The sequence below is a fragment of the Alligator mississippiensis genome, chromosome 15 (assembly GCF_030867095.1).
Source record: "Alligator mississippiensis isolate rAllMis1 chromosome 15, rAllMis1, whole genome shotgun sequence".
In the NCBI taxonomy this organism is placed as follows: Eukaryota; Metazoa; Chordata; order Crocodylia; family Alligatoridae; genus Alligator; species Alligator mississippiensis.
The window spans coordinates 29,439,830-29,465,837 of record NC_081838.1 but is presented as its reverse complement, the minus strand read 5'-3'; the positions used below and the strand labels follow the sequence as shown (position 1 = coordinate 29,465,837).

The window sequence follows — 26,008 nt, the reverse complement described above, 5'->3', positions numbered from 1 at the left end:
CATAAATCACCAACAACTTGCTGGGGCCAAGTCTCCCCTGTAACATGGAAGACACAGACCTGGCTCTGGTCTGACGCTGCCAGAGGAGTGGAACCCGGGTGTCTACAGAGGGCATCTTTATGCCTCTCGGGTCCAGACCTGAAATTCCCTCCCAGTCTGAGAAAGGCACCTCATTGGGCACTCCCTTCCCACCCAGAGTCTTGACCCCTTGCCATTCTCCAGGGGTTGGTTGGAAAATCTCCCAGCCAAGGGTCTCCCAAGGTATGGAGACCACATGCTGTCTAACCCTTGCAGCAGTTCCCTGGGTTGTTGGCTACCCCACCCCACTCCACCACACCCCAGAACTGGAATGGCCCGTGAGAGAGCTGCTTGTTCGCTGTGCTGAATGTTACGATGTTTTTCACCCATCCCTGGTGCAATAATAATAATAATAAACCAGCAAAGGTAAAACAGCAATAAAAATGAATTGAGGAACCATAGCTGGGGTAGGTCAAGCTGTTCTTGGAACAGCGGGCGTGAGGGGTAGAGCAGTGGGGAGCTGGGAGCCCGGACACCTGGACTGTCTCCCAGCTCTGGGAAGGGGGTGGGAGCTGGGAAGTGAGAGCAGTGGGGGCTGGGAACCAGGATGCCTGGGTTCTCTCCCAGGGCTGGGACCTGCCCCCTTCCCAGAGCCGGGAGGTAACCCAGGCGTCCGGGCTCCCACCCTTCACTGTTGTAACCCCCATCTCCCCATTCCCCTCCTTGAGCTGGGAGAGAACGCAGGGGTCCGGGCTGCCAGCTCCCCACTCCCCTAACCCCCACTGCCCCCACTCCCCTCCCAGATCTGGGAGAGAATCCAGGATCCCAGCCCCCCACTCCTCTCACCCCCACTGCCCCCAGAGCTGAGAGAGAACCCAGGTGTCTGGCCACCAGTGAGGTCTGGTGGGCTGCAGGGGTTGGAACTGGGAGCCTGCATTTCTGGATTTTATTCCCAGTCCCATTATGGGCCCCTGAGCAGGCCACGGCCTTCTCTCCTTCAGTGTCCCCATCTGTGAAATGGGAGAGTTGCCTTCTCTTTGACTGTTTAGCTTGCAAGCTCCTTGAGGTCCAAGCTTGGCCTGGGCAGCACAGGTACTGGCAGGGCCCCAATCTCAGCCTGGGACAAGAGTAGCCCTGATATCAGTCAATGCACCCACCAGGCAACAACAGACCTTCACTGCTGCAGTCATCAGCTGAATGATGCCTGAAAGAGTTATTTGTGGTTCCACGGGTGTATCACCAAGGGACGCATTTCTGAGGCCAGGGGAACCCCTAAGAATCACGGAAACCCTCTCCCCCCAAAATTCTTCTGGATTCCCTTGGAGAGAGCCAGCCAGGAGATGCAACCACTTGCTGGGATGGATGCATCTCCAAGCCCAGCTGTGACTTGAGGATGGGAAAAAATACCGGAGAGTAGGCAGAAGACCCTTGAAGACATGTGAATACCCTGGGGGGTTGGATGGTCTAGCTGAACTCTGGAGAGCGAGATGAATGGAGCTGACTAAACCCAAAAGCAGGGCAGGGGGGGTGCACAGATCTATGCCTTGGCATCTTTGGCAGGAGGGAGGAACGCATCCAAGACGGCAAGATGGAAGTGTGAAGACAAGTAATGGAGAAGAACATGGATTCCCCCTCACGCTAGGTAAGCCAGTTCCTCCTGGGCTTGTGGACAGATGCCACCAGGTTGGGATCCAGGGTACCAGGGAAAACCAATAGTGTCTCCACTCCTCCCACAGGCTCCCTGGGGCATATGGGGGTAGCCCAACCCATGGAGAACCCCCTCTCCCCAGTCATCCAGGGCCAAAGGGAGGGAGGTTTGAACCCTGGGCATTGAGGTGTGGGAGGAAACAGATAGACGAGATCCAGAGGAGGGCTGAGATGTTTAGCCATGACGGTGGCCCAGCCCCTCCAGAAGCAGCCCCAAGGGGTGGAGGGGCAATGTGGGACAGCCAGCCAGGCAAGCATTGGATGGGTGGGTGGATGGGTGCGTGGTGGCTGTATGGACAAAGGAGAGCAGTGCAGGGATGGATGAATGGATGGCTGGAGGAGCAGAAGGGGTGTGTGGGATTCAATAGACAGGCAGATGCTCTCTGTGCCTGTGCATGAATGGCTAGACCCACAGATCAAAGGGCAAATGGGTGGGTGGGTGGGTGTGTCACCCACATGTGTGGGGGTGGGAGGGTGACATCCTGGCTGGTGCATAGGTCTGGGTGAGCAGGTGGGTGAGGGTGTCCGGGCTGGGGCTGTGGCAGGGGCAGGGCGGAAGGATGGGGGCAGCACAGAAGGCACAAGAAATTTTCCACTTACCCCTCCCTGCTGTCCCCAGGTTATCACCTGCCACTGCCTGTGGCTCCCCAGGGTTGGTTAATCATTCACAGCTTCCTCCTTTTATGAACCATCATGGGCCAGGGCACAGGAAATTTCAGGTTGCGGGGGGGGGGGGGGGGAGCAAGATGGTCTCCACTAGAGCTCCCCTTCTCCCCGTTTGGGGGAGGGGGAGGGTGTTCCAGGTCCCCAGAGGCCTAGCCTTGACCAGTGGCAGGTATAACAGGTAACCCACCAGTCCAGCCCCATGCCCATTGGTCCATTTGTCTATCCATGGATTTGTCCCTGTATACCCGCCTCTTCATGGGTTCTCATGTGCACCTTCCTGTCTGCCTGTCTACACCCCCACAGCCTCTCTGTCCATGTGTCCATATGTTCATGTATGCCAGCCCTCCCTCCAGCCACTCCCAAGCACATCTGTCTGTCCAAACCCACAGACCCCATCCAGCCACCCGTGCATACCTGTCTGTCCATCTATACCAGGGACAAGCAATTATTTTAGGCGGAGGGCCACTTACTGAGTTTTGGCAAGCCATTGAGGGCCACATGACAGTCAGCCAGTGGCAGATAAATAGTAATTTTCTAAATTTTTTAGGGGCCCCACAGGCCGGATAGAATGGCCTAGCAGGCCGCATCTGGCCCATGGGCTGCATTGTGCCCACCCCTGGTCTATACCCAAAGCCTCTCCCATCTATCTATCTATCTATCTCCAAACACCCCTCTACCCATCTTCGATCCATTCCCTTACACTCCCTCCATCTCTCCATCCATCCATCCATCCATCCATCCATCCATCCTTCTTTCCTTCCATCTCCATAGCTCCTTTTCCTTCCTTCCTTCCTTCCTCTTATACCCCCTCCTTCATCCATCTATCCATACCCATGTGCACGTGCCTGTATCCACACCCCTCCATCCATCCATGTATTGATCCATCTATCCACCCATCTGTCCATCCCCCACATGCTTTGTCCATCCATCCATCCATCTATGCATCCATCTCTGTCTCTCCCTGACACCCCTCTACCCATGCACCCTCTCTCTCCCTTTATCCCCATATACTCCAGCCATTCATCCATCTATCTATTAATTGATGCCCCTCTATGTATTTATCTATCCATTCATCACCATACATACCACTCCATCTAACCATCCACCCACCCCCTGCACCCCATTCTATCCTTCTTTCCCTTCCTCCGTCTGGCCATACTGAAATCCATCCATCCATGTACCTCTTCCCAACATCCATCTATTTATCTATCCTGTCCATACCTGCCACATTCTCCCTCTGTGGCCATGTCATGGCAGAAAGACATGTTCTTCCTGAATGGGGGCATGGTCTAGCTGGGTTCAAATGGCCCCCAGTGCAGCCCATGCCTTGGTCAACCCATCCTGTGCCCAGGCACCCCTGAGGTGCCCCACGGAGTATCTGCAACTCCCCCCTCCGCCAGCCATTGGGACCCAGCCCTGGGTCCCCACTCCCAGTGTAACCATGAGCAGGGAGACCTGCCTTGCCAACCTGCAGGCAACACGGAGCTATTTATGGATTCAAAGTATTTACAGACAACTGGTGTCTTTCTCCACCCAGCACGGAGCCAGCAAAGTGACTTCCTGGGGATGCAGCCAGAGCACGAAGGGCGGGGGTGAGGTGGGGGAAGGAAGAGAGAGATGCCCTGCATTGAGTCTAATGGGATAAAGCAGGGGGCTGCGAAATCACTACAGGGGCAGGACGGCTGGGTTCTATGGGGGAGGGTGAAGCCAGGATGACTGGGTTGCATCCCAGCTCTGGGAATAGTCTGTCGGGGCAGGTTGGAAGCCCAGACACCTGGGTTACATCCTAGGTCAGAGAGGAGGGGTCCGTGGGGGTTGGTGAGACACTAGGATGCCTAGGTTCCTTCCCAGCTCTGGGAGATGCATGGGATCTAGTAGCTTGTCAGGTGGGCCGTGGGGCTTGGCCATAGTCTTGGCCCATACAGAAGTTGTATGGCCCCCTCCAGCCACCGTCCCTACCTCCCCACCCCGCAACTTCCCTTCATCACCCTGAGGTTCTCATTTCTGCAAAGGGTGAATGTTTGCTGACAGGTTTCTCCCAGCGGATCCGAAGTCTGGGTCCTTGGCTCTGGCATGGGGAAGGCAACAGGAGTCCAGCCTAGTGGGTGCCATGGTGGGAGTGGCAGGGATATAATTGGTATCACTAGGAGACCAGATGTCTGGGGTCTATGCCCAGCCCTGGGAGGGGTCTCCTGATTGCAAGGGGGGAGGGTTGCTCGCATGTCTGGGTTCTCCCCCAGCTCTAGGAAGGAGCCCAAACTCCTGGGTTCTCCCCAGCTCAGGGAGAGGTGTGGGTTAGGTCAAAAGGGGCTGGGAGGAGGACCCCAGGGTCTTGCCCCAGCTTTGGAGAGGGAGTAGGGGAAAACTGGGGGTGGTTGGGACCCAAAACTCCTGAGTCTCAACCTGGCTTTGGGAAAGGATGTGGGGGGTGTGGTGAGGTTGGGGGCCGGGGGGGTGGGCTTAGGGGTCCTATCTCCAGATCTGGGGGTGATTACAATGGGAGAGGTGGGAGCCCAGATATCTGGGTTCTCTAGGAGGAAAATGATGTCTGGGGGGAGATTAGAAAATGGGGGGCGGGAGTGAGGTCGGGGGGGGGGGTGAAAGCAGGGGGGTGCTACAAGCCCAGGCACCCAAGTTCTCTAGTGGGAATACGAGGTCTGGGGGGTGAGAGCAGGTAGTGCTGGGAACCCAGATGCCTGGTTTCTCTCCAGCTCTGGGGGGGAGTGGGGGCTGGTGGCGACCCAGGTGGGCCTGAGGGGTCTGAGCACTGTCCTGGGGGCCAGAGCGGGACCTATTTCACACACCCTTCTGTCTGGATGGCCATCCAGTCCCGCATCTCTATCCTTCCTCCCCAGGTCTCCAAGTTCCTTCATGGAGCAAGAGAGCCCCACTCTGGCTGCACAGGTAAAGAACACAGGTGTCTGGGGACTGCATTGTACCCACACTGCACCCTGAAACCAAGACAGGGGCAAGCTGTGACTCCAGGACATGGGGATAGACACAGGCAGGTCCCGTTCACCTACAGCCCACAGCATCCCCTACCCCTGCCCCCATGGGTCTTCACGGGAGCAGATGCCCCAGAGGAACGTCTGAGCTGGTGGCCAAAATCTACAGGCAGTGAGATCCTAGCACCCACCTGTGCCTGGTAGCTAGGCGCCTCCTGGCATCACATGGGGGCAATACCTCCACCCCCCACCTGGAAATTCCCAACAGGAAAAGAACTAGGATATTGAAAAGTTGGCAGGGGGGCTGGCACAGATGGTGGGGGTGCCTGGCCAGAGAAAGGAGGGCTCGCCTTGACTGATGGAAGAGTAGAACCATTCAACAGCGAAGAGGGGGGCTTAACGCCTATGGAATGAGGAGATGAGCAGGAATGCGGTAGGTGATCATAAGCATTAGCCTCTTGCGGCTGCCTGGATAGAAATACCATGGCTGTGGTTGGTTGAAAAGTTGGGTGGAGCCAGAATCAAAGCTGGGGGAGGGGCTAATGCACCATGCCCCCTCCCCCATCCACCCCTAGTCTTTGACCCCAAGCACGGAGTCCCCTTCCATGGGTCAGGCCCCCTACCACACTGAAGCCAGAGAAGAGAGCTCATGGTCACGAGGCCAAGCTGGCCAGTGGGGTCAGGGATGTTTGCCCACGGGAAAGAAATTGTCTCCCAGAAAAAATATTGGGGAACCTTGACCCTTCTACACTAATCCCCTAGACCCCAGAGCAGGGAAGAACCCAGGTGTCCGGGCTCCCAGCCCCCACCTGCCCTAAGCAATCCCCCCCACCCCCCTCCCCTAGCTGGAGAGAACCCAGGTATCTTGGCTCCTAGCTCCCACCTACTCCAAGTCATCCCCCCAGCCTCCTTCCGCAGCTGGAGAGCACCCAGGCGTCTGGGCTCCCAGCCCCTGTTGCTCACCCCCCAGCCCCCAATCCCAGCCCATAGCTGGAGAGAACCCAGCTATCCAGTTCTCAGATCCCAGATCTCAGTTCCTGGGAGCAGAATTGGACAATGACCCAGGTGTCCAGGCTCCCAGCCCCTGCTCCAACTCCAAACACATCATAGACACATGGTGCTGGGAGGTGAGCGGGGCGTGCCATGTGCACAAGGCGTGTGTGCTTCAACACTGCCCCATCCCTTCCACACAGGACACGAGCTCGCACTCAAAAGGGCTTTATTAGCATCAAGAGGCCTCCCGTGGAGTGGGGAGGCCCAGATACCTGGGTTCTCCTACTGGGAGAGCGGGGGCAGAGCTGCAGCGAAGGGGGCTCCAAAGAGCTGGTGGGACAGAGGAGAGGCCAACATAGGGGGGCAGACTTGGGGGGCAGAAGGGGCCGCTGGGAGTGGAATTCACACAGGCTCCATCTGCAGCTCTTCGCCCTCGGCCGGCTCGGTCTCGTAGAAGGCGGCGTGAGAGCCAATGACCACCAGGGTCGCGCCTGCGGGGTCAGGGATAGGCACGGGAGACAGGAGGATGGGGGGGGGGGGGGGGCCGTAAGTACCCCACCCCACCTGCCCAGCTGGTGCCCCTCACTCTCCACCCGCATCCCCCTGGCCGCTCTCTACAGCCCTGCCGGTGTCCCCCACTCCCAACCCACAGCCCTTGCCCATCCCAGCCCTGCTGTTGCCTCTCACTCCCAATCCAAAGTCCCCCACCCCGCTACAGTCCTGCCGGTACCCCTCACTGCCAACCCGCAGCCCAGTGCCTGCCCTGCAAGCTGGAGGGGGGAGGTTCCCTCACTCACCCAGAACCCAGAAGACAGCCGATCCAGCCCCCGCCACCCAGAAGAGGGGGAAGGAGACACCTCCGGCCACTGCATACTGCTGCCCGGCGCTCAGCTCACGGCCTGGGAGGGGGGTTGAAATGGGAGGGTCAGAGGTACCCAGCACCACCCTAACCCCAGACCAGCCCCACTACCAGAGGCAGCCCACCATGCCCAAGGATTGGGCCCGGGCCCTATGGAAAAGACCCAATCCCCACCCTCCCCAGGTAGCTCAATGCCCCCTCTCCCCTGCAGCCAGAGGAACAAGCCCCTGCCCTATGCTCCCCTCCCCTCCCCCTGCTGCCTTCCCAGGATCAGGCCTGGATCGGGCCCCCTCACCCAGGACCACGAGTGGCCCCTGCTGGGCTCGGACGTGCAGGACGTAGCAGGCGCCGAGGAAGACAGCGAGAGCCACCACCAGCAGCGGGGACGTGATGCTGGGGGGGGACACAAGGGTAAGTGGGGGGGGGGGGAGCAGAGCTCCCAGGTGACCTCGATCCACTCCCCTGATCACCTGCCATGCCAGCGCTCATAAGACATCCTGGCTTCCTCAGCTCCCACCCCTGGGGGCAGGTTCAGGGCCCAGGTCACCAGAATCCCACTCCACCCGCCAGGATCTGGGCTTGTCCCCCCAGAATTGCGGGGGCCGGAGGGGGCAGATCAGCTTCCACTGCCCCCATCAGGACCCCAACCCCCAGCATCGGAGCCCCGCCCCATGCATCCGGCCCTGGCCCCGCCCCCTGCAGGATGGGTCTCTTAACCCACCAGGCTCAGACCCTGCCCCCCAATAGAAGCGGGCCCCCTCCCCGCCCCGCGGAGCCCCGGCCCCGCCCACTCACAGGCAGTAGAGCGCCAGGGCGGCGGCCACGCACGCGTAGTTGCCGTGGAAACGCTGCGCGTTACGGGTGACGCGCCGGCCCAGCTCCGCCGCGTCCCGCGGTTTGGCGAAGCGGCGCGGGTCCAGGAGCCGCGGCCACGGCCGGACACCCCCGCACCGGCCCAGCCAGCCCCGCGCCCGCGCCAGCCCCGCGCCCAGCGCCGCGCCCGGCCCGGGGGGCGGCGGGGACCTGCGGGGGACGGGGGTGAGACCCTGCGGGGGACCCGCCCCCCTCTCCCGGGGGCCCGCACCCCCCCCCGAATCCCCGCACCCCCCCTCCCGGGGGCCCGCACCCCCCCGCGTCCCCGCATCCCCCCGCTCCACACACCGCCACTGGAGCCCCGCCCCCCCCCGGGGTCCCGCATCTTCCCCCCCTTTCAGCCCCGGGCCCCGCACCCCGCCACCACCTCCGCCCCCACCCCCCCGAGCCCCGGGGTCCCCGCACCTGGCCCCGGGCGCGGGCGGGTCGCTGTCGCTGTCGCTGCCCGGGTGGAAGAGCTGCTCCGGGCTGGCGGGGCCCTTCCCGGCCATGGCGGCGGGGCCCGAGCCGGGCCTGGGCGGGAGAGCGGGGGGCTGGGAGCTCCGGGGCGGGGCTGAGCCCCTTTACAAGCCCCTGGGGCCCGATCCGGGCGGGGGGGGGCGCAGGTCCCGCGGGGACTCGGCCCCTTTTAGAGCTTCCGGGACCCGACGCGGCCCGGTGCGTGCGCAGTGCCGGGGGCAGGGGCGGACACGGCCCGTAGGGGGGTCGCCGATAGGGCCCTGCTCCGGGGTGGTTCCGGGGGGCAGGGCCCGATCCGGAGTGCCCAAGGGGGCCCGATCCGTGCCCGTGCAGGGCGGGGCCGGCCCCGATCCCGGTGTGTCCCCCCCCGCCCCCCAGCAGGGATGCGCGGTCCCTGCATCCCGGGTCGCCATGGTAACGGGTCCCCGCCGCCCGCCCGCCCGCCCGCCCCTCACCTGCGTCCCGAGCCGGAGCGCGGCTGTCGGCGTGGCAACGGGTAACCGACGCTGCGGGGGGGGCGGGGCGCGGGGTATGCCGGGAGCCAGAGGCGAGGGGCGCGAAGCATGCTGGGAAATAGAGTCCGGCTCCTCCAGCGCCCCCCTTCCTGGAACGTGGGGATGGGACATGCCCCTCCCACACACACCCCTTCTGAGCCTGGGGCGGGGCTCCTTTAACAGATTGATTTGCATATATGCAAACAGATGCCACTTTGAAACGGGGAGAAATAAGGCTCCGTCCACAGCGCGGCTCCAATCAGCTCTTTATTGAGGTGTCAGCGGGGAGCTGGGGTAGGGTCGTTTGCGTGAGCTCATTTGCATGCATGCAAATCTGTGCAAATGACCGTCCCCCGTCACTGCCGGGCGTCTTGCTCCCGGGAAAGCTGGCACAGGCCGCAGGGCAGGCAGCAAACCATCACCAGCCAATCGTCGCACACAGAGCCCTGGGGGGGCAGAGGGAAGCTGGTGCCCCTCACGCCAGACCTGCAGCCCCCCCCCCTTCACCCCCACTGCCCCCCACTCCCGACCTGCAGCCCCCCTACATCCCCGCTGCCCCTCCCGCCCAACCTGCAGCCCCCCTACACCCCCGCTGCCCCCCACTCCTGACCTGCAGCCCCCCTACACCCCCGCTGCCCCCCACTCCTGACCTGCAGCCCCCCTACACCCCCGCTGCCCCCCACTCCCGACCTGCAGCCCCCCTACACCCCCGCTGCCCCCCACTCCTGACCTGCAGCCCCCCTACACCCCCGCTGCCCCCCACTCCTGACCTGCAGCCCCCCTACACCCCCGCTGCCCCCCACTCCTGACCTGCAGCCCCCCACTACACCCCCGGTGCCCCTCACTCCCAACTCACAGCCCTCTGTTTGGTGCCCCTCACTCCTGACCTGCAACCCTTCACCCTTGTCTGGTGCCCCTCATTCCCAACCTGCAGCCCCTTCCACTCCCTCTGGTGCCCCTCAATCCCCTCCCCACAGTGTCCTTCACTCCTGACCCGCACCCCCACCAATTCCCCCCGGTGCCCCTCACTCCCAACCCGCAGCCCCCCTGTCCCACACCCACCTCGATGCGGTAGCGCTCACGGATGCCGGTCCGCAGGGCCACCAGGGCCCCGGGCAAGCAGGGCAGCAGGCAGGTCTGGCCGAAGCGCTCCGAGACCCGGGAGGCCAAGATGCAGGGCACCAGCGCACCACACAGACCTGGGAGTGGGGCACACCTCTGGGAACCCTGCCTTGGATATCCAACCCAGAGACACCCCCCTCCAGAGGTGCCCCTAGGGGACCCCATTCCCCTAGGGCACCTGAGACCCCCCCCAAACCCCCAGAGCCACCCCCCTACTCACAGGTGCCCACGTCAGAGCAGCAGTCGCAGAGCTCGGAGCTCCAGGCCCCCCCCGGCAGCGCCCCCACGCTGAAAACTGCCCCAGGGCCCAGCGGCCCCGGCTGTGAGTCTACAATGATCTCCGTCTGGTAGGACATGGTGGTCTGGGGGGGGAGGGGAGGTTAAAGCAGAGACCCCTAACCCCCCCCAGCCAGGTATCTGTGGGGCAGGGAGCTGAGGGTCGGGAGTGAAGGGCACCAGCAGGGCTGGGTGGGCAGGGGGCTGCGGCTTGGGAGTGGAGAGCCAGGGGACTGTGGGTCGGGAGTGAGGGGCACCAGCAGGGCTGGGGGGGAAAGGGGCCTGTGGGTCAGGAGTGAGGGTCACTGGCAGGGTTGGAGGGCAGGGGGCCGCGGGTTGGGCATGAGGGGCATCGGCACTCCCCAACACCACCTGTGTCCTTGGCTCCTGCGCTGGTCCTGGTCCAGTCCCTTGTGCCTGGATGCAGGGGGGTGGGGGCTCGCAGACTCTATCAGCCCTGGGGCGTGGGAGCGGGCAGGGGAGGGGTGGTGAGAGCAGGGGGGGCTGGGAGTCTGGATGCCTGAGTTCTCTCCCTGGGCCCTGTGTGTGTTTGGGGTGGGGGCGGGCGGGGCAGGGCGAGGCCCCACGAGGGTCAATATTTGAGTGGGTGGCTCCGCTCCCCGCCCCGGCTGGACTTTGCCCAGGGAACGTGCCGGGGTGGGGGGCTGCTGGTCAGGAGTGAGGAGCACTTGCAGGAGTGGGGGGCAGCAGGTCAGGAGTGAGGGGCACTGGGGCTGCACCGTCAAAGGAAGCCCATCATCCAGGATGCCTGGGTTCTCTGGGAGGGCAGTAGGGTCTGGGGGTGAGAGCAGGGGGCTGGGAGCCCGGGCACCTGTGTTCCTTCCCCATTCGGGGAGGGGTGGTGTCGCAGTCAGGGCTGGCCTCCCTGGGCGCCACCTCGGCCGCCTGGGTTCTCTCCAGCTCTGGGAGAGGCTTGGGCGCCTAGGGGTTTCCACCTGCCTGTTGTCTGTCTAACTCTATCCGTCTGTCCATCCATTCAGCTGTCTATTCATCCGTCTGCCTGCCCACCCCTCTTCCTTCCCATGCCCCATAATGCCAGGATCCCCCCTGCTGAGATGCCTGGTTCTGTGGGAGAAGTGCAAGCCTGGGGAGGCGATTGGAGCAGTGCAAGGCCTGGGTCCAGGGGACTGTAGGTCAGGAGTGGGGGGGGAGTCAGGTTGGGGGGGCAGGGGGCTGTGGGTTGGGAGTGAGGTACTGGGTGCGTGCGTGTGTGGGGGGGACGGGGGGGCCTGGGTTCCCATGCTGCCTGGGGGGAGGAGGCCAGGATGCCCTGGTTCTCTCCCAGCTCCAGGTAGACCAGCACTGGGGGCAGCTGGCTCTGGGGTGGGGGGCTGTGGGGCACGGCTGGGTAGAACTGGGCTCTGGGGTCTCCAGCAGAGGGCAGCAGGGCCCCACTCGCCCTCTAATTGCACAGTTAGTTAAGTCCATAATGGATTTCAGGCCATTAAAGAACAACAGGCCCCTGGCAGCGCTTCCTACCCCTCTTTCAGGAATAGGACTTGGGCACCGGGGCTCCCTGCCTCCGCTCCCCAGACTCCCCTCCTTTCCCTCCCAGAGCTGGAGAGAGAAGGCAGGAGTCGGAGCCCCCAGCCCTGCTCTCACCCCCCAGGCGCTGCACCTCCCAGCCCTGGAGAGAGCCCAGCACCCTCCTCCACTTGAGTGTCTGGGCCTTTAAGATGGTGGCCACACCTCTTTGTGGGTCTGCCCAGGTGGGGGGCTAGATGAGATGGGGGTCCAGCTTGTCAGTGGGTCCCTGGTGGCCCTGGGGCTGAGAGGTGCTCCTGTCATTTGGGGGTGGACCCCAAATTTCCCATCAGGGTTCCTGATTGGTTCTGGATTTAGCCCCTCCCCCGCAGCCCCTGCCCACTTCCTGTGTTCAGTACCCTAGGCCCTAGTGAGACCCTCGCCTGGGTTCCCCCAGCTCTGGAGGGGAGTGGGGTAGGGTGCCAGCCGCACGGGTAAGGAAGCCAGGCTGGGGGCCACACGGTATGTCCGGCGTGGCTTTGACCTGTGGCCTCAGGCTTCCTAGGCTAGCTCTTAGGGAGCACAATTGGTCAGCGAATGAATTAACGAGCTGCTGGGATGCAAACGAGCCCCTTGGGGAAACCCCAGCCCTCAGAATCTGAGCTAGCTCAGGCTGTCCACGCCTCATTAGGACTGGCTGCCTTAGGGCAGCTGGGCTGGCTTGGGCTGGGCCCCATGCCTCCTTAGGTCTGGCTTTGTTAAGGGCCTCAAGGGCCCCAGGCCTCTTAAGGGTTGGCTTCGGTGCCAGTGGGTATCCAGCTGGGCTGTTAGCCCCTCCTTTAGGCTGCCTCTGCCTTGATCAAGAGGCCTCCAGTCCCAGCTCAGGGAGGTCTGAGCCTCTTAATTAAGTAATGAATACTAGGTGTTCCTGGATTTCTACTCTGCTTGGGACCTGCCCTGGCAGGAGAGGGGATCAGATCTGCTGGCAGGGGGGACTTGGACCCTCGGATTGTCTCCAGCCCTGGGAGGGGAGAGGAGGGGAGTGGGGTCTCAGGGGGTGAGAGCAGGGTGGGGCTGGGAGCCCGTGGGGGAGCTCTGGGAGGGCCATGGGGTTTGGGCTGGGGCGGGGAGGCCTGCCAGAAACGACGCACTGGGGCCAGGAGAGCTGGCGCCAGGTGCGGCAGGAATTGATCCCGGGGGATTAGGTTTGGTGAGAGCTGCGTGCCCCACCCAGCCCCAAAGTATAAAACCCCCTGGGCACCGGTGCCCACGTACAGCACCATGCACATCCTACTCATCCTCGGCCTCCTGGCTACGCTGCTGACTCCAGGTATTGCTGGTCCTTCTGGCCCCTGTATCCCCCCATAGCTCCGGGGGTCTGAACTTGGCAGGAGGTCTGGCCTCCTGGGGTATCCAGCGATGTTATTTGGGAGGCGAGGGGGGCTGGACTGGATGGGGAAAGGCTGATGTGGGCAGGAGGGGTGTGGGGTGGGCTTTGGGGACCCAGTAACTCCCAGGACCTCCCAGTTTCCCCCTCCCTCATGTCCTGCTCCCACCAGTCCCTTGTTTCCCTCACTCAGAGCTGGAGAAAAAACCCAGGAGTCTGGGATCCCAGCTCCCTACTGCTGCAACCCACCAGACCCCACATCCTCCACAGTGAACCCCACTCCTGTCCCAGAAAACCCAGGCTTCCCGCTCCCCCCCCACTCAGAACCCCATCCCCCTCTCCTCTCCCAGAAAACCCAGGCATCCTGCTCAAACCCCCCAGGCCCTCTCCTTTCCCAGACAACCTAGGCATCTGGCTCCCAACCCTGCATGCTCCAACCCGGCAGACCCTTGTCATCACCGGGAGCCTCAGAGAGAAGCCAGGCATCCGGGCTGGAGAGCGGACAGTCTACCCCTCTTGTGCTGAGCTCACTGCAGAGGGCTGGGGTGTGGGGGTCTGGTGGGTTACAGCAGGGGGGCAGGAGGGGAGGGCTCAGAGCCCGGATGCCTGGGTTCCCTGTGCATGTGGCGGGGGAGGACAAAAAGAGATGATGGGTGAACTCCAGCACCAGGCAGACACCCTGCCCCCCAGATGTGACCCATCTCTCCCCCCAACTCAAACCCCACCCCCCAGAGGACTCCCTGATGGAGCAGAAGCACCAGAATAGGAGCAGGGAGCCATGGGGCACAAGGAGGGAAGCAAGGGAGGGGCTTTTCTAGCAGCCTATCTCCTGCCTCCCCAGGCTCCGGCCTGAGCTGTGAGGAGTGTTTCAGCCTGGGGGGACCCTGCTCCGGCCCGGTGCTGCCCTGTGGTCCGGGGGAGGAGGCCTGCATGAGCGGCATGGGGCACTACACCCTGGGTGAGTGCTGGAGGGGGAGGGCTGTGGGGGTGGTTGGGGGATCCCCGAGAGCTTCCATGGACTCTGCTCCTCCCTCCCCTTTAGAGGGAAGGACGCTGCTCATAGCCTTCAGGTCCTGCCTGGAGCCGGACAGCTGCAGGACGACGCATTTCAGTCTCACCTTCCGGCCCGACGTCACCGTAAGGGCGAATGTCACTTGCTGCCATGAGGACGGCTGCAACACGGGGGTCGTGAAGTGTGAGTATGGAGGGCAGCCCTGCAGGTGGAACCCAGGCATCCGGGCTCCCATCCTCAGCTCCCGCTCACCTCATCTGGTGTCTGGGATCCCAGCCCCCCACCCTGCTCTAACCACACCCCTCCTAACCCCACTCCCCTTCCAGAGTGGAGGGAGGACCCAGGTGTCTGGGCTCCTAATACCCCTTGCTCCAGTCCTCCAGCCCCCACTCCCATCTTAGACTTTGGGGGAACCTAGGTGTCTGGGCTGCCGGCCTCCCTACTCTACCCCCCAGACCCCACTCCCCTCTCAGACCTGGGAAGAACCCAGGCGTCCAGGCTCCCTGCCCCGCTCACCTCTTATGCCCATGTGTCCCTAGTGCCATCCGTGAGCTCTGTCCCCAATGGCCGGTTGTGCCCGTCATGCTATGTGGAAGGAGCTAGCCAGTGCAAACGCATGGAGCCGCTACCCTGCACTGGGGCCGAGGACCGCTGCGTTGAGTTCACCGGGACATTGTCAGCTGGTAATGCTTGTGTCAACCCCCACTGCCCTCTCAGAGCTGGAACGAACCCAGGTGTCCGGGCTCCCAACACCCTGAAGGAATTCCTCCTTCTCTTCTAGGTAACATGTCCCTGACCAAGGCGGCTGCGGGCTGTGGCACCCCTGGTGCCTGCCAGAAGCGCGTCGGGGTCACCAAATACGCCAGAGGCATCTTTGACACCCTCACCTGGGCTGTGTGCTACCCGGCACCCCACGGAGAGCTGTGAACCACACTTGGCCTGCCTCCGGCTTGGGGGCACCCCCTCTGGCTGCCACCTGCTGCTGTTTCTCTTGAGAGGGGACTTTTGGGGGGCAAGGGTCTTCTCTGCAGGGCAGCAGTTGAATAAAAGCCTGGAGGACCCTTAACAATGTCACCTGGTGGTGTTCGAACCATAGAAACATCGGGTACAAGGGGTCACATCCCTGCAACAGGCCCTGTCTGAACTAGCCCCGCCAAGGCTGGAGATTTCCCTTCCTACCTCAGAGCAAGAGATGGTTCCAGAGACCTCTGCCCTGGGGCCCTTGGTCTGGGCTCTGGACAACCCAGACATCATCAGTGATGGGAAACAGGCATTTCGGCTCCACGACCAGCCTGGATCTCTCCACCACCAGGTTAGACAGAGTTGCCCATCCTACTAACGAGGCAATAACCCCCCAGTTCTCAACCTCATTAGGGCCTTCTTGGAAAACGCCAGCTCTTCCTTTTCACTTGTTTCTTGAGGTATCTTCTCACCTACAGCGTGTGTTTTATTTTTAATTTTTTTTTAATTTGAAAATGTTAGTGGGCAGAAAATGCAGAAAATATGGTAAGAGCCGTTTCTGGCAGGGGAAAGAAAAGTTACGTCTGCAGCCATTTGCGTGCCCCCCCTGACACCAGTCAGTGACCGGGGGGTGGTCCCCCAGCGGCCGATCCCGCTGGCTGGGCGGGGGCAGGGCCCCCCTCATCTGATCTCACTCACCATAAAAGCAGCAGTGCCACTTCCAGAGCTCTTGCAGCCATTTCCAGAAGCGGTGTGGTCGCTTTTACTGGTGGCCCCGCTTCCTGGCCGGCGCACGCAGGGGGGCACTGGTGCTCCCACCTGCCCCCCTGCCCGCCGGCTAAACAGGGAGTGCATCAGGTATACCACCTGACAGTGCGTGGTATGCGAATAATTACGGCAGCTACTGTTTCCTCTACAGCTGTGTCTTTGTCTCCTTTTTTCCCCTGTAAAAAACCCTGCATGTAGCCTGTGAGTGGGGAAGTTTGTTCCCACGGGAATGCCTGCTTAGAATAGATTTCCCAGGCTTCGCGGCGGAGGTCTCAGTGATGATAGAGAGTTGGACTTGAACCCTGGGCCGGGCAGAGAGGCTGCACTTAGCAGGCAGCCGGAGCTAAGCCAAGTGCGTAAGTGGAAAATCCAGCTTCAAGGTGGGGGAAGGCACACGGGACACCCGGGCTGCGTCCCAGCTCCGTGAGGGGTGGAGGCTGGACGCCCGGGTTCTCTTCAGTTCTGGGAGGGGAGTGGGGCTCGGGTGGCTAGAAAAGGGAGGCTGGGAGCCTGGACACTATCCCTGGGCAGGCCCTACAATCCCTGGGGCAGGAAGGAGATGGCCAGTGGGGGCACTAAAGGGGCAAGATCTGGGGGGTTGGTCCTGAGACTGAAGAAAAAGGGAGGGAGATGGGAGATTCATCCACTTGGATTCAAGTTAGAACTGGGAGCCGAGGGCCTGGGCCCCGGGAGGATCTAGTCTCAGAAGCTATTTCTAATGGGCCAGCAGGGAGCTGAGCCCTCGCTAGCTGGGCCCACTAAGGTAAGAGTGACACGGGAGGTCCCTGGGGCCCAAGTGGTGTGTCAGAGAAGAAAGGCGGCATCTCCAAGATATCAATGGGAAAGTGCAGAGCTCAGTAGCTTGGCAAGCTACCAGCTCTCGGGGAGGAATGCTGTCTAATGAATTGAAGGGGCAGGGATTAGGGAACCAGGGCACCTGGGTGTTATTTCCAGTTTTGGGAAGCAAGTGGGGTCTGTGGGGTGAGAGCAGGAGGCCAGGACTCCCGAGGCAAGACTCCCGAATTACTCATGCCACAGAAGCCAAGTCCTGGCTCCATGCCCCGGAGGTGCTGCTGACATAAGCTCTGCTCTCCGGTTGTTGGAGAGCAGGGAAACGTTTTGCTCTCAGACCCCCAGAAAACCCAGGCAACACAACCCAAGGGGTTCTGCTGCATTCCACCTGGCGCCCGCCACCCAGGGCCATCACGGAAGGACATGGCCTCAGGGACCTGGCAAAAGTCAGCGGAAGAGGAGGCGCAGAGGCGGGGAGATACAAGACGGTGGAGACACCAAGCTGGGGGGACCTGTAGCAGGGGAACTGCGGGCTAAGCTTGGAGGAGAACATGGCAGCGGGCAAGGACAGCCATCTTGACTGATGTACCAAGGAATGAGCTCATAGCGCCTGCCTCCATTGGCTCCTGGGAGCTTTGACATCAGCCACAGCAAAATCAATTAGGAATGTGATTCTACCCACAACACTCATCCTCCACCTAACCTATAAATCCCAGCCAATCTGCTTGCCTAAGACCAGCAGTTATGGGTGTCCTACTTGCCCTTGGCCTCCTCCCTTCTCTCCTGGCTGCAGGTAATGTTCATCCCACCCCAATATGATGCTTCTTCCCCTCCAAGATCATCCAGCTCTGGACTGTCACCAGGCCTTCAAATGGGCCAGGAGCTTCAGAATTCATTGCTCTTGGCTTTGCAAAGTCCTGGGGGGTGGACTGAGGCTCTTAAGGGGGAAGGAACACAATGGTTGTGCTGATGGAGGAAGGGGGTGTCCAGGACAGGAGTGGAGTTTGGACCAGAGGGACCCAAAGGCGGTGGAGACCTGAGGCTGACTCCGCGCAGGGCTCAATTCATGGGCTAAGCTATGGCTACCCCTGGGGGAGAAATCTCCAAGGAATTATTTGCAGGGAGATAAGATGATAGATGACCCCAGCTCTGGGCAGAGAGTCCTCTAGGGAGCTCAGCTGTGGTTTTCCATGGGTATTTGTGTGGGTTGTTGGTTCTCTTTGGTTCTGGGAGTGGGTGGTTGGTGGCGGGGTTCATTGAAGGGTTGATGTTCAGATCTTCATCAAGTTCAAGTAAGGGGCACGTCAATTAAACTCTTGGGCCCCTTTTGGAGAGGCCAGAAGCAACTGGCATCTGCCCAGACCCTAGTGGCTGAATCCAACAGCCCATTCCCAGACTGGGGAGAACAGTTTCCATCTTCTTCAGCTGGAATATGGGGGCTGCTGGGTCCACAAGAAAGCAACCACAACCATGCTATTGCATGGATGGAGGTCATGTGCTCCCAACTCTGGCTGCTTCTAGCTTGGGGGTTGATGTGATTGGTGCCTTCCACCTTCTGCTGCCATCTGTCTTCCTGGTGATGTCAGCCCCTGGAGTTGGGGGAAGGCGTTGAGTTGCCCATGACCTTCAACTCTCTCCCGTCAGCCAGGAGACCCCTGCCCACCTGCAGCCGCATGGGTGATGCCTGTGTGAATGCTGTTGGCCTACGAGCACTCCTCCCTCTCTTTTCTCTGTGGAGCTGGGAAGGTCCAGGATGTTCTGATTCAGAGGCTGTCCGACTATTCCCATGCTCAGTAGTTCCTGATGCCCCTTTCCTCCAAGAATGGATCCAATCCTTTTGGGATCTGAGCCAAACTCTCAGCTTCCACCACATCTGGTGGCCACAAGCTCCCCCATTCATCCCATGCTGGATGGAAAAGGACTTCTTGGTGCTCATTTTAAACTGATGGACCTGCTCCTTTCATGTCATGACCCCTCATTCTTACCTGGTGAGAGATGGACCATAATAAATCCCTGTTGACTCTCTCATCACCACTTAGTGTTTCCTCAGCCCTGCTCATGTCCACCAATAAAGCTCTCCTTTGTTCTTCAGTCTTACCAGCTGTTCACTGCTCCTGGTCACAAAGCTCCTGTTTCACAGCCAGGCAGACTGGTTGTAGCTCATTGTGATGAACTTCTATTTGTTTCTGCTTCCATTTTAAATGGTGTCCTGACCTGCCACCCCACATTGGGAAAAGGGCCCAAGTACCATAATTTCTTGCCTATAACACACCAGCTGCCATCTTGACCCGGCTCCAAATGGATGAGCATCTGTTAATTAACTGTAACAGGAACTTTTTCTGTCATCCTAGGGAGGAGGTGGGGACTGGCAGCTCTCTACCAAGTGCAGCTTGGGTGCAGGGCTCAGGTGGCTGTCCCTGGCACAGGCTGTTACACCTCAGTTTGGATGAGCAGCTAATATCTTTTCTTACCTACAATGCACGTTTCTCTCTCCAAAGAAAAACCCAGCTGTTAGAAATCACAGTGCAAGTTATGTGCAGGAAATATGGTAGGAGCCATTTCTGCCCTTTTCTTGGAAAAACCAAAAGCAAAATATGCTGAGATCCACAGAGAGCAGGCCCGGCCCCCTTGCTGCCGTTTTAATGTGAGGAAAATACAAGTAATACGAGTTACTTTAATACGAGGAAAAATGGGGGAGTCGGGTTTCATCATTCTGTCTTTCAAGAATAAGGGGGGTGCTGTATTCTAGGGCATGTTATATGTGAGAAATTATGGTACTTCATTGTCCATGTCTCCCCTAAAGGTTGCACGTGCATCTGTGTGTTCCCTTTTCCCTTCACACACCCCGACGCTAGTTGAGTCTTGCTTCTAAGTACAACAGTTTGTTTCCTTCAGAACCTGCAGCTATAACAAGGTACTCTCGTGGCTAATCCCAAGGTGGAGAACCCAGGCATCCGGCCCAATTCTCCCTCCCAGCAGCATGAGCTGCCTGCCAAAATGTGTCACCCTGTTTGCCTTCAACCTGCAGTGTAGATGTTCCCTTGCTGCTCTGAGACAGGACCCGCGGTGAGGTAAGGAGATTCCATGCCCAATGGCTCTGGGCAGGGGAGGAGTGACGGCGTTAATCCAGGGCAAAGCCAAGGGTTCGGCAGCTGGAAGACTCACAGAGCGTTCCTTACCCCAGGGAGAAATGGGAGGTCCTCAAAGGACTGCTGGCAGCATTGGTACCATTGCAAAATTAGGGCAAAGAGCAGAGAAATCACTGGAAAGGCAGGAGGATTGTGGGAGCCTGGAGGCCTGGGTTTTGCCCTGGTTGAGAGAGGGGTGGGATAAGACCCAGGGGAGTGGAACTCGGGACACCTGGGTTCTCTCTCTGTTCTGGGACAGGGCTGCAGTCTGGTGGGTGCAACTGGAGGACCTTGGAGCCCAGACACCTGGGTTCTTCAAGTCTGTGCAGGGGGTGGGGTCTGGTGGGTTTGAGTGGGAGGGGCTGGGAGCCCAGATGCCTGGTTACTTTCCCACAGTGGGAGAGAGATGAGCCCATCTAGATCAGAAGCGAGGTATCCTATCCCCCCTCAGGGAGGACAGTGGGGTCTTGGCTTAGAGCAGGGGTGGCCAGAGGTCTAATTACCTGAGGTCTCTCCCAGCCCTGGGATGCTTCTCATGTCCCCAGGGTACTTTGCCATTAGCTGAAGCTAATCAAACAAAGCACACGGATCCCTTCCTTACAGCACCCAGATTCCAGCTTCACTTCTCCCTCCCTGCCTGGGAGGAAGTCTTATCCTCCTCAGACTGATCTGTGCAGCTGAGATCCAGCAGTCATATAAGTCTTTCTTGCTTTCCATCTCCTCTCTGCTCTCCTGGCTTCAGGTGGTGTTCCCCCCATCCCATCGGTGAAACCTTCTCTCCCCACAGCTTGGCAGGGTCTGGGCCTCGTTGCTGGGCATCCAGGGACTCTTTGCTTTGTTTTGAAGAATCCTGGAGGATTAAATGTGGCTCTCTGGGGGTAGGGGAAGAGGAAGATGCTGGATCTGTTAACGCTCGAATAGGGAAGGGGGTCTCTGGGGCAGGAGAGGAGTTTGGCCGGGCAGGACACAGGCACCATCCTGGAAAACCCCAAAGATGGCAGAGACACAAGGTCAATGCCATGAGGCTCCTGATTTGTGGGCTCACATAACACCACCCTAAGACTTCCACCCTAAGGGGAGGAAGGAGGACCCGGGCAACTATAGGCCAGTCAGTCTCACCTCCATCCTTGGCAAAGTCTTTGAAAAAATTATCAAGGCTCACATTTGTGAGAGCCCGGCAGGACAAATTATGCTGAGGGGAAACCAGCACGGGTTCATGGCAGGCAGATCGTGCCTGACCAACCTAGTCTCTTCTTATGACCAGGTTACGAAACGCCTAGACACAGGAGGAGGGGTGGATGTCGTATACTTAGACTTCAGGAAGGCCTTCGATATGGTATCCCACCCCATACTGGTGAACAAGTTAAGAGGCTGTGACTTGGATGACTACACAGTCCGGTGGGTGGCGAATTGGCTGGAGGGTCGCACCCAGAGAGTCGTGGTGGATGGGTCGGTCTCGACCTGGAAGGGTGTGGGCAGTGGGGTCCCGCAGGGCTCGGTCCTTGGACCGATACTCTTTAATGTCTTCATCAGTGACTTGGACGAGGGAGTGAAATGTACTCTGTCCAAGTTTGCAGATGACACAAAGCTATGGGGAGAAGTGGACACACCGGGGGGCAGGGAACAGCTGCAGGCAGACCTGGACAGGTTGGACAAGTGGGCAGAAAACAACAGGATGCAGTTCAACAAGGAGAAATGCAAAGTGCTGCACCTAGGGAGGAAAAATGTCCAGCACACCTACAGCCTAGGGAATGACCTGCTAGGTGGCACGGAAGTGGAAAGGGATCTTGGAGTCCTAGTGGACTCCAAGATGAACATGAGTCGGCAGTGTGACGAAGCCATCAGAAAAGCCAATGGCACTTTATCGTGCATCAGCAGATGCATGATGAATAGGTCCAAGGAGGTGATACTTCCCCTCTATCGGGCGCTGGTCAGACCGCAGTTGGAGTACTGCGTGCAATTCTGGGCACCACACTTCAAGAAGGATGCGGATAACCTGGAGAGGGTCCAGAGAAGGGCCACTCGTATGGTTAAGGGCCTGCAGACCAAGCCCTACGAGGCGAGACTAGAGAAACTGGACCTTTTCAGCCTCCGCAAGAGAAGGTTGAGAGGTGACCTTGTGGCTGCCTACAAGTTCATGACGGGGGCACAGAAGGGAATTGGTGAGTATTTATTCACCAAGGCGCCCCCGGGGGTTACAAGAAATAATGGCCACAAACTAGCAGAGAGCAGATTTAGATTGGACATTAGGAAGAACTTCTTCACAGTTCGAGTGGCCAAGGTCTGGAACGGGCTCCCAAGGGAGGTGGTGCTCTCCCCTACCCTGGGGGTCTTCAAGAGGAGGTTAGATGAGCATCTAGTTGGGGTCATCTAGACCCAGCACTCTTTCCTGCCTATGCAGGGGGTCGGACTCGATGATCTATTGAGGTCCCTTCCGACCCTAACATCTATGAAATCTATGAAACGTACCCACCGCTGTGCCTGGTCTCCCCTTCCCTTTCTGAACCAGCTCCAGATGTCCATGTGTCCAGGCCCTAAGGTGCTCTGTGGTTACTGACTCTACTTAACAGTTGGGTGGTTGGAGGGTGTGGAGTGCTTGGGGTGAGTGGTGGTTGGCTGAGTGGGGTAAGTGCTGACAGGCGTTTAATTGGGGTGTTTTGTTGGATGGATGCTGAGCATGGGTGTTGTCATGTGGTTGGCTGGGATATTTGGTTGGTTGGGTGTTGGGTTGTTGGGTGGGGTACTGAGTGGTTGGTTGGTGTATTTGATGGTTGGTTGGCTGGGTGGGGTGCTAGTGGGTGATGGTGGGTGGGGTGCTGGGGGCTTTGGCTGGTGGGATGGTTGAATGTGGGTGTTGTCAGGCTGTTGGTTTAGAAATTTGGTCACTGGATGCGTGGGGAGTGTTGGTAGGTAGTTGGGTGGGGTTCTGGTTGTTGGTTGGTGTATTTGATAAATGGTTGGCTGGGTCAGTGGAGTGCTAGTGGGTGACTGTGTACGTGGGGTGTTGGGGGCTTTGGTTGGTAAGGTGGTTAAATGTGGGTGTTGTCACTTCATTGTTTGGGGTATTTGTTCATTGGCTGAGTGGGAGGTGTTGGTGGTTAGTTGGGTAGGATGTTGAATGGTTGGTTGGTGTCTTTGGCTGGGTGAAGGCCATGTGCCCTGTCCTGGTTTCTCCTGCTTGGTGAGGCTGGACCAGACTCCCCCACCATGCCCCAGGTTTGTGGGTGCCTCTTTGCAGCTTCAGCCTGCTCCTGCTTCTCTTGGCAGTTGTTTCTGGGGTGGCAACAATTGCACCTTTTAATAAAAGCATGAAGAAATAATCTTAGTTTTGCCCTGCTGCTGTTCCATGTGACTGACCCTGCTCCCTTCCCAGGGGTAGTCAAGAACCCAGGTGTCTGGGATCCAGCCACTCTGTGCTCTACTACTTCCCCAGACCCCACTCCCCTCCCATAGCTGGGACAAAACCCAGGTGTCCGGGCTCCCAGCCTCCCTTTTCTAACCCTGCAGATCCCCATTCTCTTCTTGAGTTTCTTGACGCAAGGACAGTCCCCTTTCTGCATCTTTCCCTCTTCCCTTTCAGGTGACTTGTCTTTGAGCAAGGCCAGAACTAGATGCATTCACCCTGGCACTGATGATAAACCAGTTGGGCTCACAAAATGTGCCAAGGGCATCTTTGATGTCTTGTCCATCACCATGTGCTACCCAGAGCCCTGCTCTATGCCAACCCATAAGGAGCTGTGAGCCTGAACTGGGCCTCTGTTCTACCTCCCTCCTCCCCAAAGTGTGGGTAGCAATAGTTTTCCATGAATGTTAGGGGAAAAGGGCTGGGTCCAAATGTAGGGATCGTTTGGGGAGAAGGGGATGAACACACAACCTTTAGCTATTAATTAAGCGCTCAAAATAACCACCCTTGACCTTCAATATGCTGATGACTCCACCATCCTCGAGCACACTGAGGAAAACCTCCAGACCACACTGGACCTCTTCAAAGAAGTCTACCAAACTTTGGGCCTCTCGACATCAAGAGGACCAATCTACCCCAGGCCATGAGTCTGACCCCTGTCCCCCAATTACCATCAAGGGAAAGACCTTGGAGGTAATTGAGCACTTCTCCTATGTCAGTAGCCAGCTCTCTCAGCGAGTGAATGTTGATTAGGAGATCCAGTGTGCAAGTGCTTCCTTCAAGAAATGGCTTCAGCCTGTTTTTCATAGATTTCATAGATTTCATAGACATCAGGGCTGGAAGGGACCTCGGAAGATCGTCGAGTCCAGCCCCCTGCCCAAAGGGCAGGAAGTCAGCTGGGGTCATAGGATCCCAGCAAGATAAGCATCCAGTTTGCTCTCGAAGGTGTTCAATGTAGGTGCTTGAACCACCTCCGGTGGCAGGCTGTTCCAGACCTTGGGGGCTCGGACAGTAAAGAAATTCTTCCTTATCTCCAGCCTGAAACGGTCTTGTAGTAGTTTATGACCATTCGACCTAGTCGTCATCCCTTGGGGCGCTCTGGTGAACAAACGTTCCCCCAGATACTGGTGGTCACCCCTGTTAAACTTGTAGGTGGCCATCAGATCACACCTGAGCCTGCGCTTTTCCAGGCTAAAGAGCCCCAGGGCTCTCAGCCTGTCATCGTAGGGTCTGCTTCCCCGTCCTCTGATCATGTGCGTGGCTCTTCTCTGGACTCTCTCAAGCTTCTCCACATCCTTTTTGAAATGTGGAGCCCAAAACTGGACGCAGTACTCCAGCTGCAGACTCACTAAGGCCAAGTACAAGGGGAGAATGACATCCCGGGATTTGCTTGAGAAGCATCTATGGATGCAAGCCAGCGTTTTGGTCACTTTACTAGCCGCAGCATCGCATTGCAGGCTCGTGTTCATCTTGTGGTCAATGATGACCCCCAAGTCTCTTTCTTGCATAGTGCTAGCCAACATAGCACTGCCAAGCCTATAAGGATGCTGCGGGTTTTTTTTCCCAAGGTGGAGAACCTTGCATTTATCGACGTCGAACACTATCAGGTTCTCGTCCGCCCACTTGCTGAGCCTGTCCAGGTCAGCCTGGATCACCCGCCTGTCTTCTGGCGTGGATGCTTTGCCCCAAAGTTTGGTGTCATCGGCGAACTTGGCCAGTCCGCTTCTGACTCCAGTGTCCACATCATTAATGAAGATGTTGAACAGTATGGGTCCAAGGACAGAGCCCTGGGGGACCCCACTGGTCACAGGACACCACGATGAGTGACTTCCATCAATTACTACCCTCTGGGTCCGACCACGGAGCCAATTTTCCAGCCAGTGGATCGTGGAGGACCCAAGGCGACAATTGGCCAGTTTCTCTAAGAGGTGATCATGGGATACCAGATCGAAGGCTTTTTTGAAGTCAAGATATATGACATCGATCTCATCTCCCTTGTCCAGGTGATAGGTCACCTGGTCGTAGAAGGAAATGAGATTGGTCAAGCAAGACCTACCCGCAACAAACCCGTGCTGGCTATCCCTTAAGATGTTGGCGTCAGCCAGTCCATTAAGGATGGCCTCTTTAATAAACTTTTCTAAGATCTTCCCCGGGACAGAAGTCAGGCTGATGGGCCTATAGTTAGCCGGATCCACTTTCCTCCCTTTCTTGAAGATAGGCACCACATTGGCCTTCTTCCAGTCTTCGGGCACTTCACCAGAGCGCCAAGAGTTTTCAAAGATCCGTGCTAGAGGCTGGGCTATGATGCTCGCCAGCTCCTTGAGTACCCTGGGGTGAAGATTGTCAGGGCCGGCTGACTTGAAGGTATCCAGCTTCTCAAGATGTTCCTTCATGAAGTCAGCATTAATGGAGGGCAGGGGATCACCCTCACCCGGACTTCCCTGTCCCGTAGTGAGCATGGGCGTCCCATGGGACTGATGAAAGACCGACGCAAAGTACCTATTTAATGGGTTGGCTTTTTCCTGGGCGTCAGTTGTCAGTTGCCCCATCTGGTTCAGCAGGGGTCCAACGTTGCCCCTGCTTTTCCTCCGGCTCCCCACATATCTGAAAAAGGACTTTTTATTGTCCTTGATGCTCAAAGCTAGCTGGAGTTCAGTTGCA

The 26,008-nt window shown here is 58.9% G+C and overlaps 2 protein-coding genes and 1 non-coding gene across 4 annotated transcripts; 1 reads left to right on the top strand and 2 right to left on the bottom strand.

Annotated features, from left to right (window-relative positions):
* Window positions 1-6,538: 6,538 nt before the first annotated feature.
* Window positions 6,539-9,100, bottom strand: RABAC1 (Rab acceptor 1). The gene is made up of 6 exons (XM_014600510.3): window positions 8,976-9,100; window positions 8,467-8,574; window positions 7,984-8,211; window positions 7,484-7,581; window positions 7,127-7,228; window positions 6,539-6,820 (listed from the first exon to the last, which is right to left on the bottom strand). Exons 1-6 carry the CDS (start codon window positions 9,083-9,085, stop codon window positions 6,732-6,734), a joined length of 735 nt encoding a protein of 244 aa, XP_014455996.3. The 5' UTR covers window positions 9,086-9,100; the 3' UTR covers window positions 6,539-6,731.
* A 168-nt stretch (window positions 9,101-9,268) lies between these two features.
* LOC102572200 (cornifelin homolog) lies at window positions 9,269-14,556 on the bottom strand. 2 transcript variants are annotated; one of them, XM_059717957.1, is made up of 4 exons: window positions 14,403-14,556; window positions 10,357-10,498; window positions 10,077-10,213; window positions 9,269-9,460 (listed from the first exon to the last, which is right to left on the bottom strand). In XM_059717957.1, the coding sequence occupies exons 1-4, from the start codon at window positions 14,529-14,531 to the stop codon at window positions 9,371-9,373; spliced, it is 498 nt and encodes a 165-aa protein (XP_059573940.1). In that variant the 5' UTR covers window positions 14,532-14,556; the 3' UTR covers window positions 9,269-9,370. The 2 variants fall into 2 exon arrangements, 1 of the variants encoding a protein (XP_059573940.1); XR_009457230.1 differs by lacking the exons at window positions 9,269-9,460; window positions 10,357-10,498 and having other exon boundaries at window positions 9,820-10,213; window positions 14,403-14,489.
* Window positions 13,235-15,365, top strand: LOC106737670 (uncharacterized). Its single transcript, XR_009457231.1, has 4 exons — window positions 13,235-14,242; window positions 14,327-14,479; window positions 14,836-14,979; window positions 15,078-15,365. It is a non-coding gene; the product is annotated as an uncharacterized LOC106737670 (transcript).
* The last annotated feature ends 10,643 nt before the right edge of the window (window positions 15,366-26,008 follow it).

What these genes read in the sequence shown, in the direction of transcription:
- RABAC1 (XM_014600510.3), bottom strand. Translation starts at nt 9,085, where the DNA reads ATGCTTCGCGCCCCTCGCCTCTGGCTCCCGGCATACCCCGCGCCCCGC. An exon ending in CGCTCCGGCTCGGGACGCAG is followed by an intron (nt 8,575 to 8,975) that starts GTGAGGGGCGGG and finishes TCTCCCGCCCAG; the next exon opens with GCCCGGCTCGGGCCCCGCCG. An exon ending in GGGGCCACTCGTGGTCCTGG is followed by an intron (nt 7,229 to 7,483) that starts GTGAGGGGGCCC and finishes CCCCCCTCCCAG; the next exon opens with GCCGTGAGCTGAGCGCCGGG.
- LOC102572200 (XM_059717957.1), bottom strand. Translation starts at nt 14,531, where the DNA reads ATGGGAGCCCGGATGCCTGGGTTCCACCTGCAGGGCTGCCCTCCATAC. An exon ending in CTGCTCTGACGTGGGCACCT is followed by an intron (nt 10,214 to 10,356) that starts GTGAGTAGGGGG and finishes CCCCACTCCCAG; the next exon opens with GTCTGTGTGGTGCGCTGGTG. An exon ending in GTGAGCGCTACCGCATCGAG is followed by an intron (nt 9,461 to 10,076) that starts GTGGGTGTGGGA and finishes CTGCCCCCCCAG; the next exon opens with GGCTCTGTGTGCGACGATTG.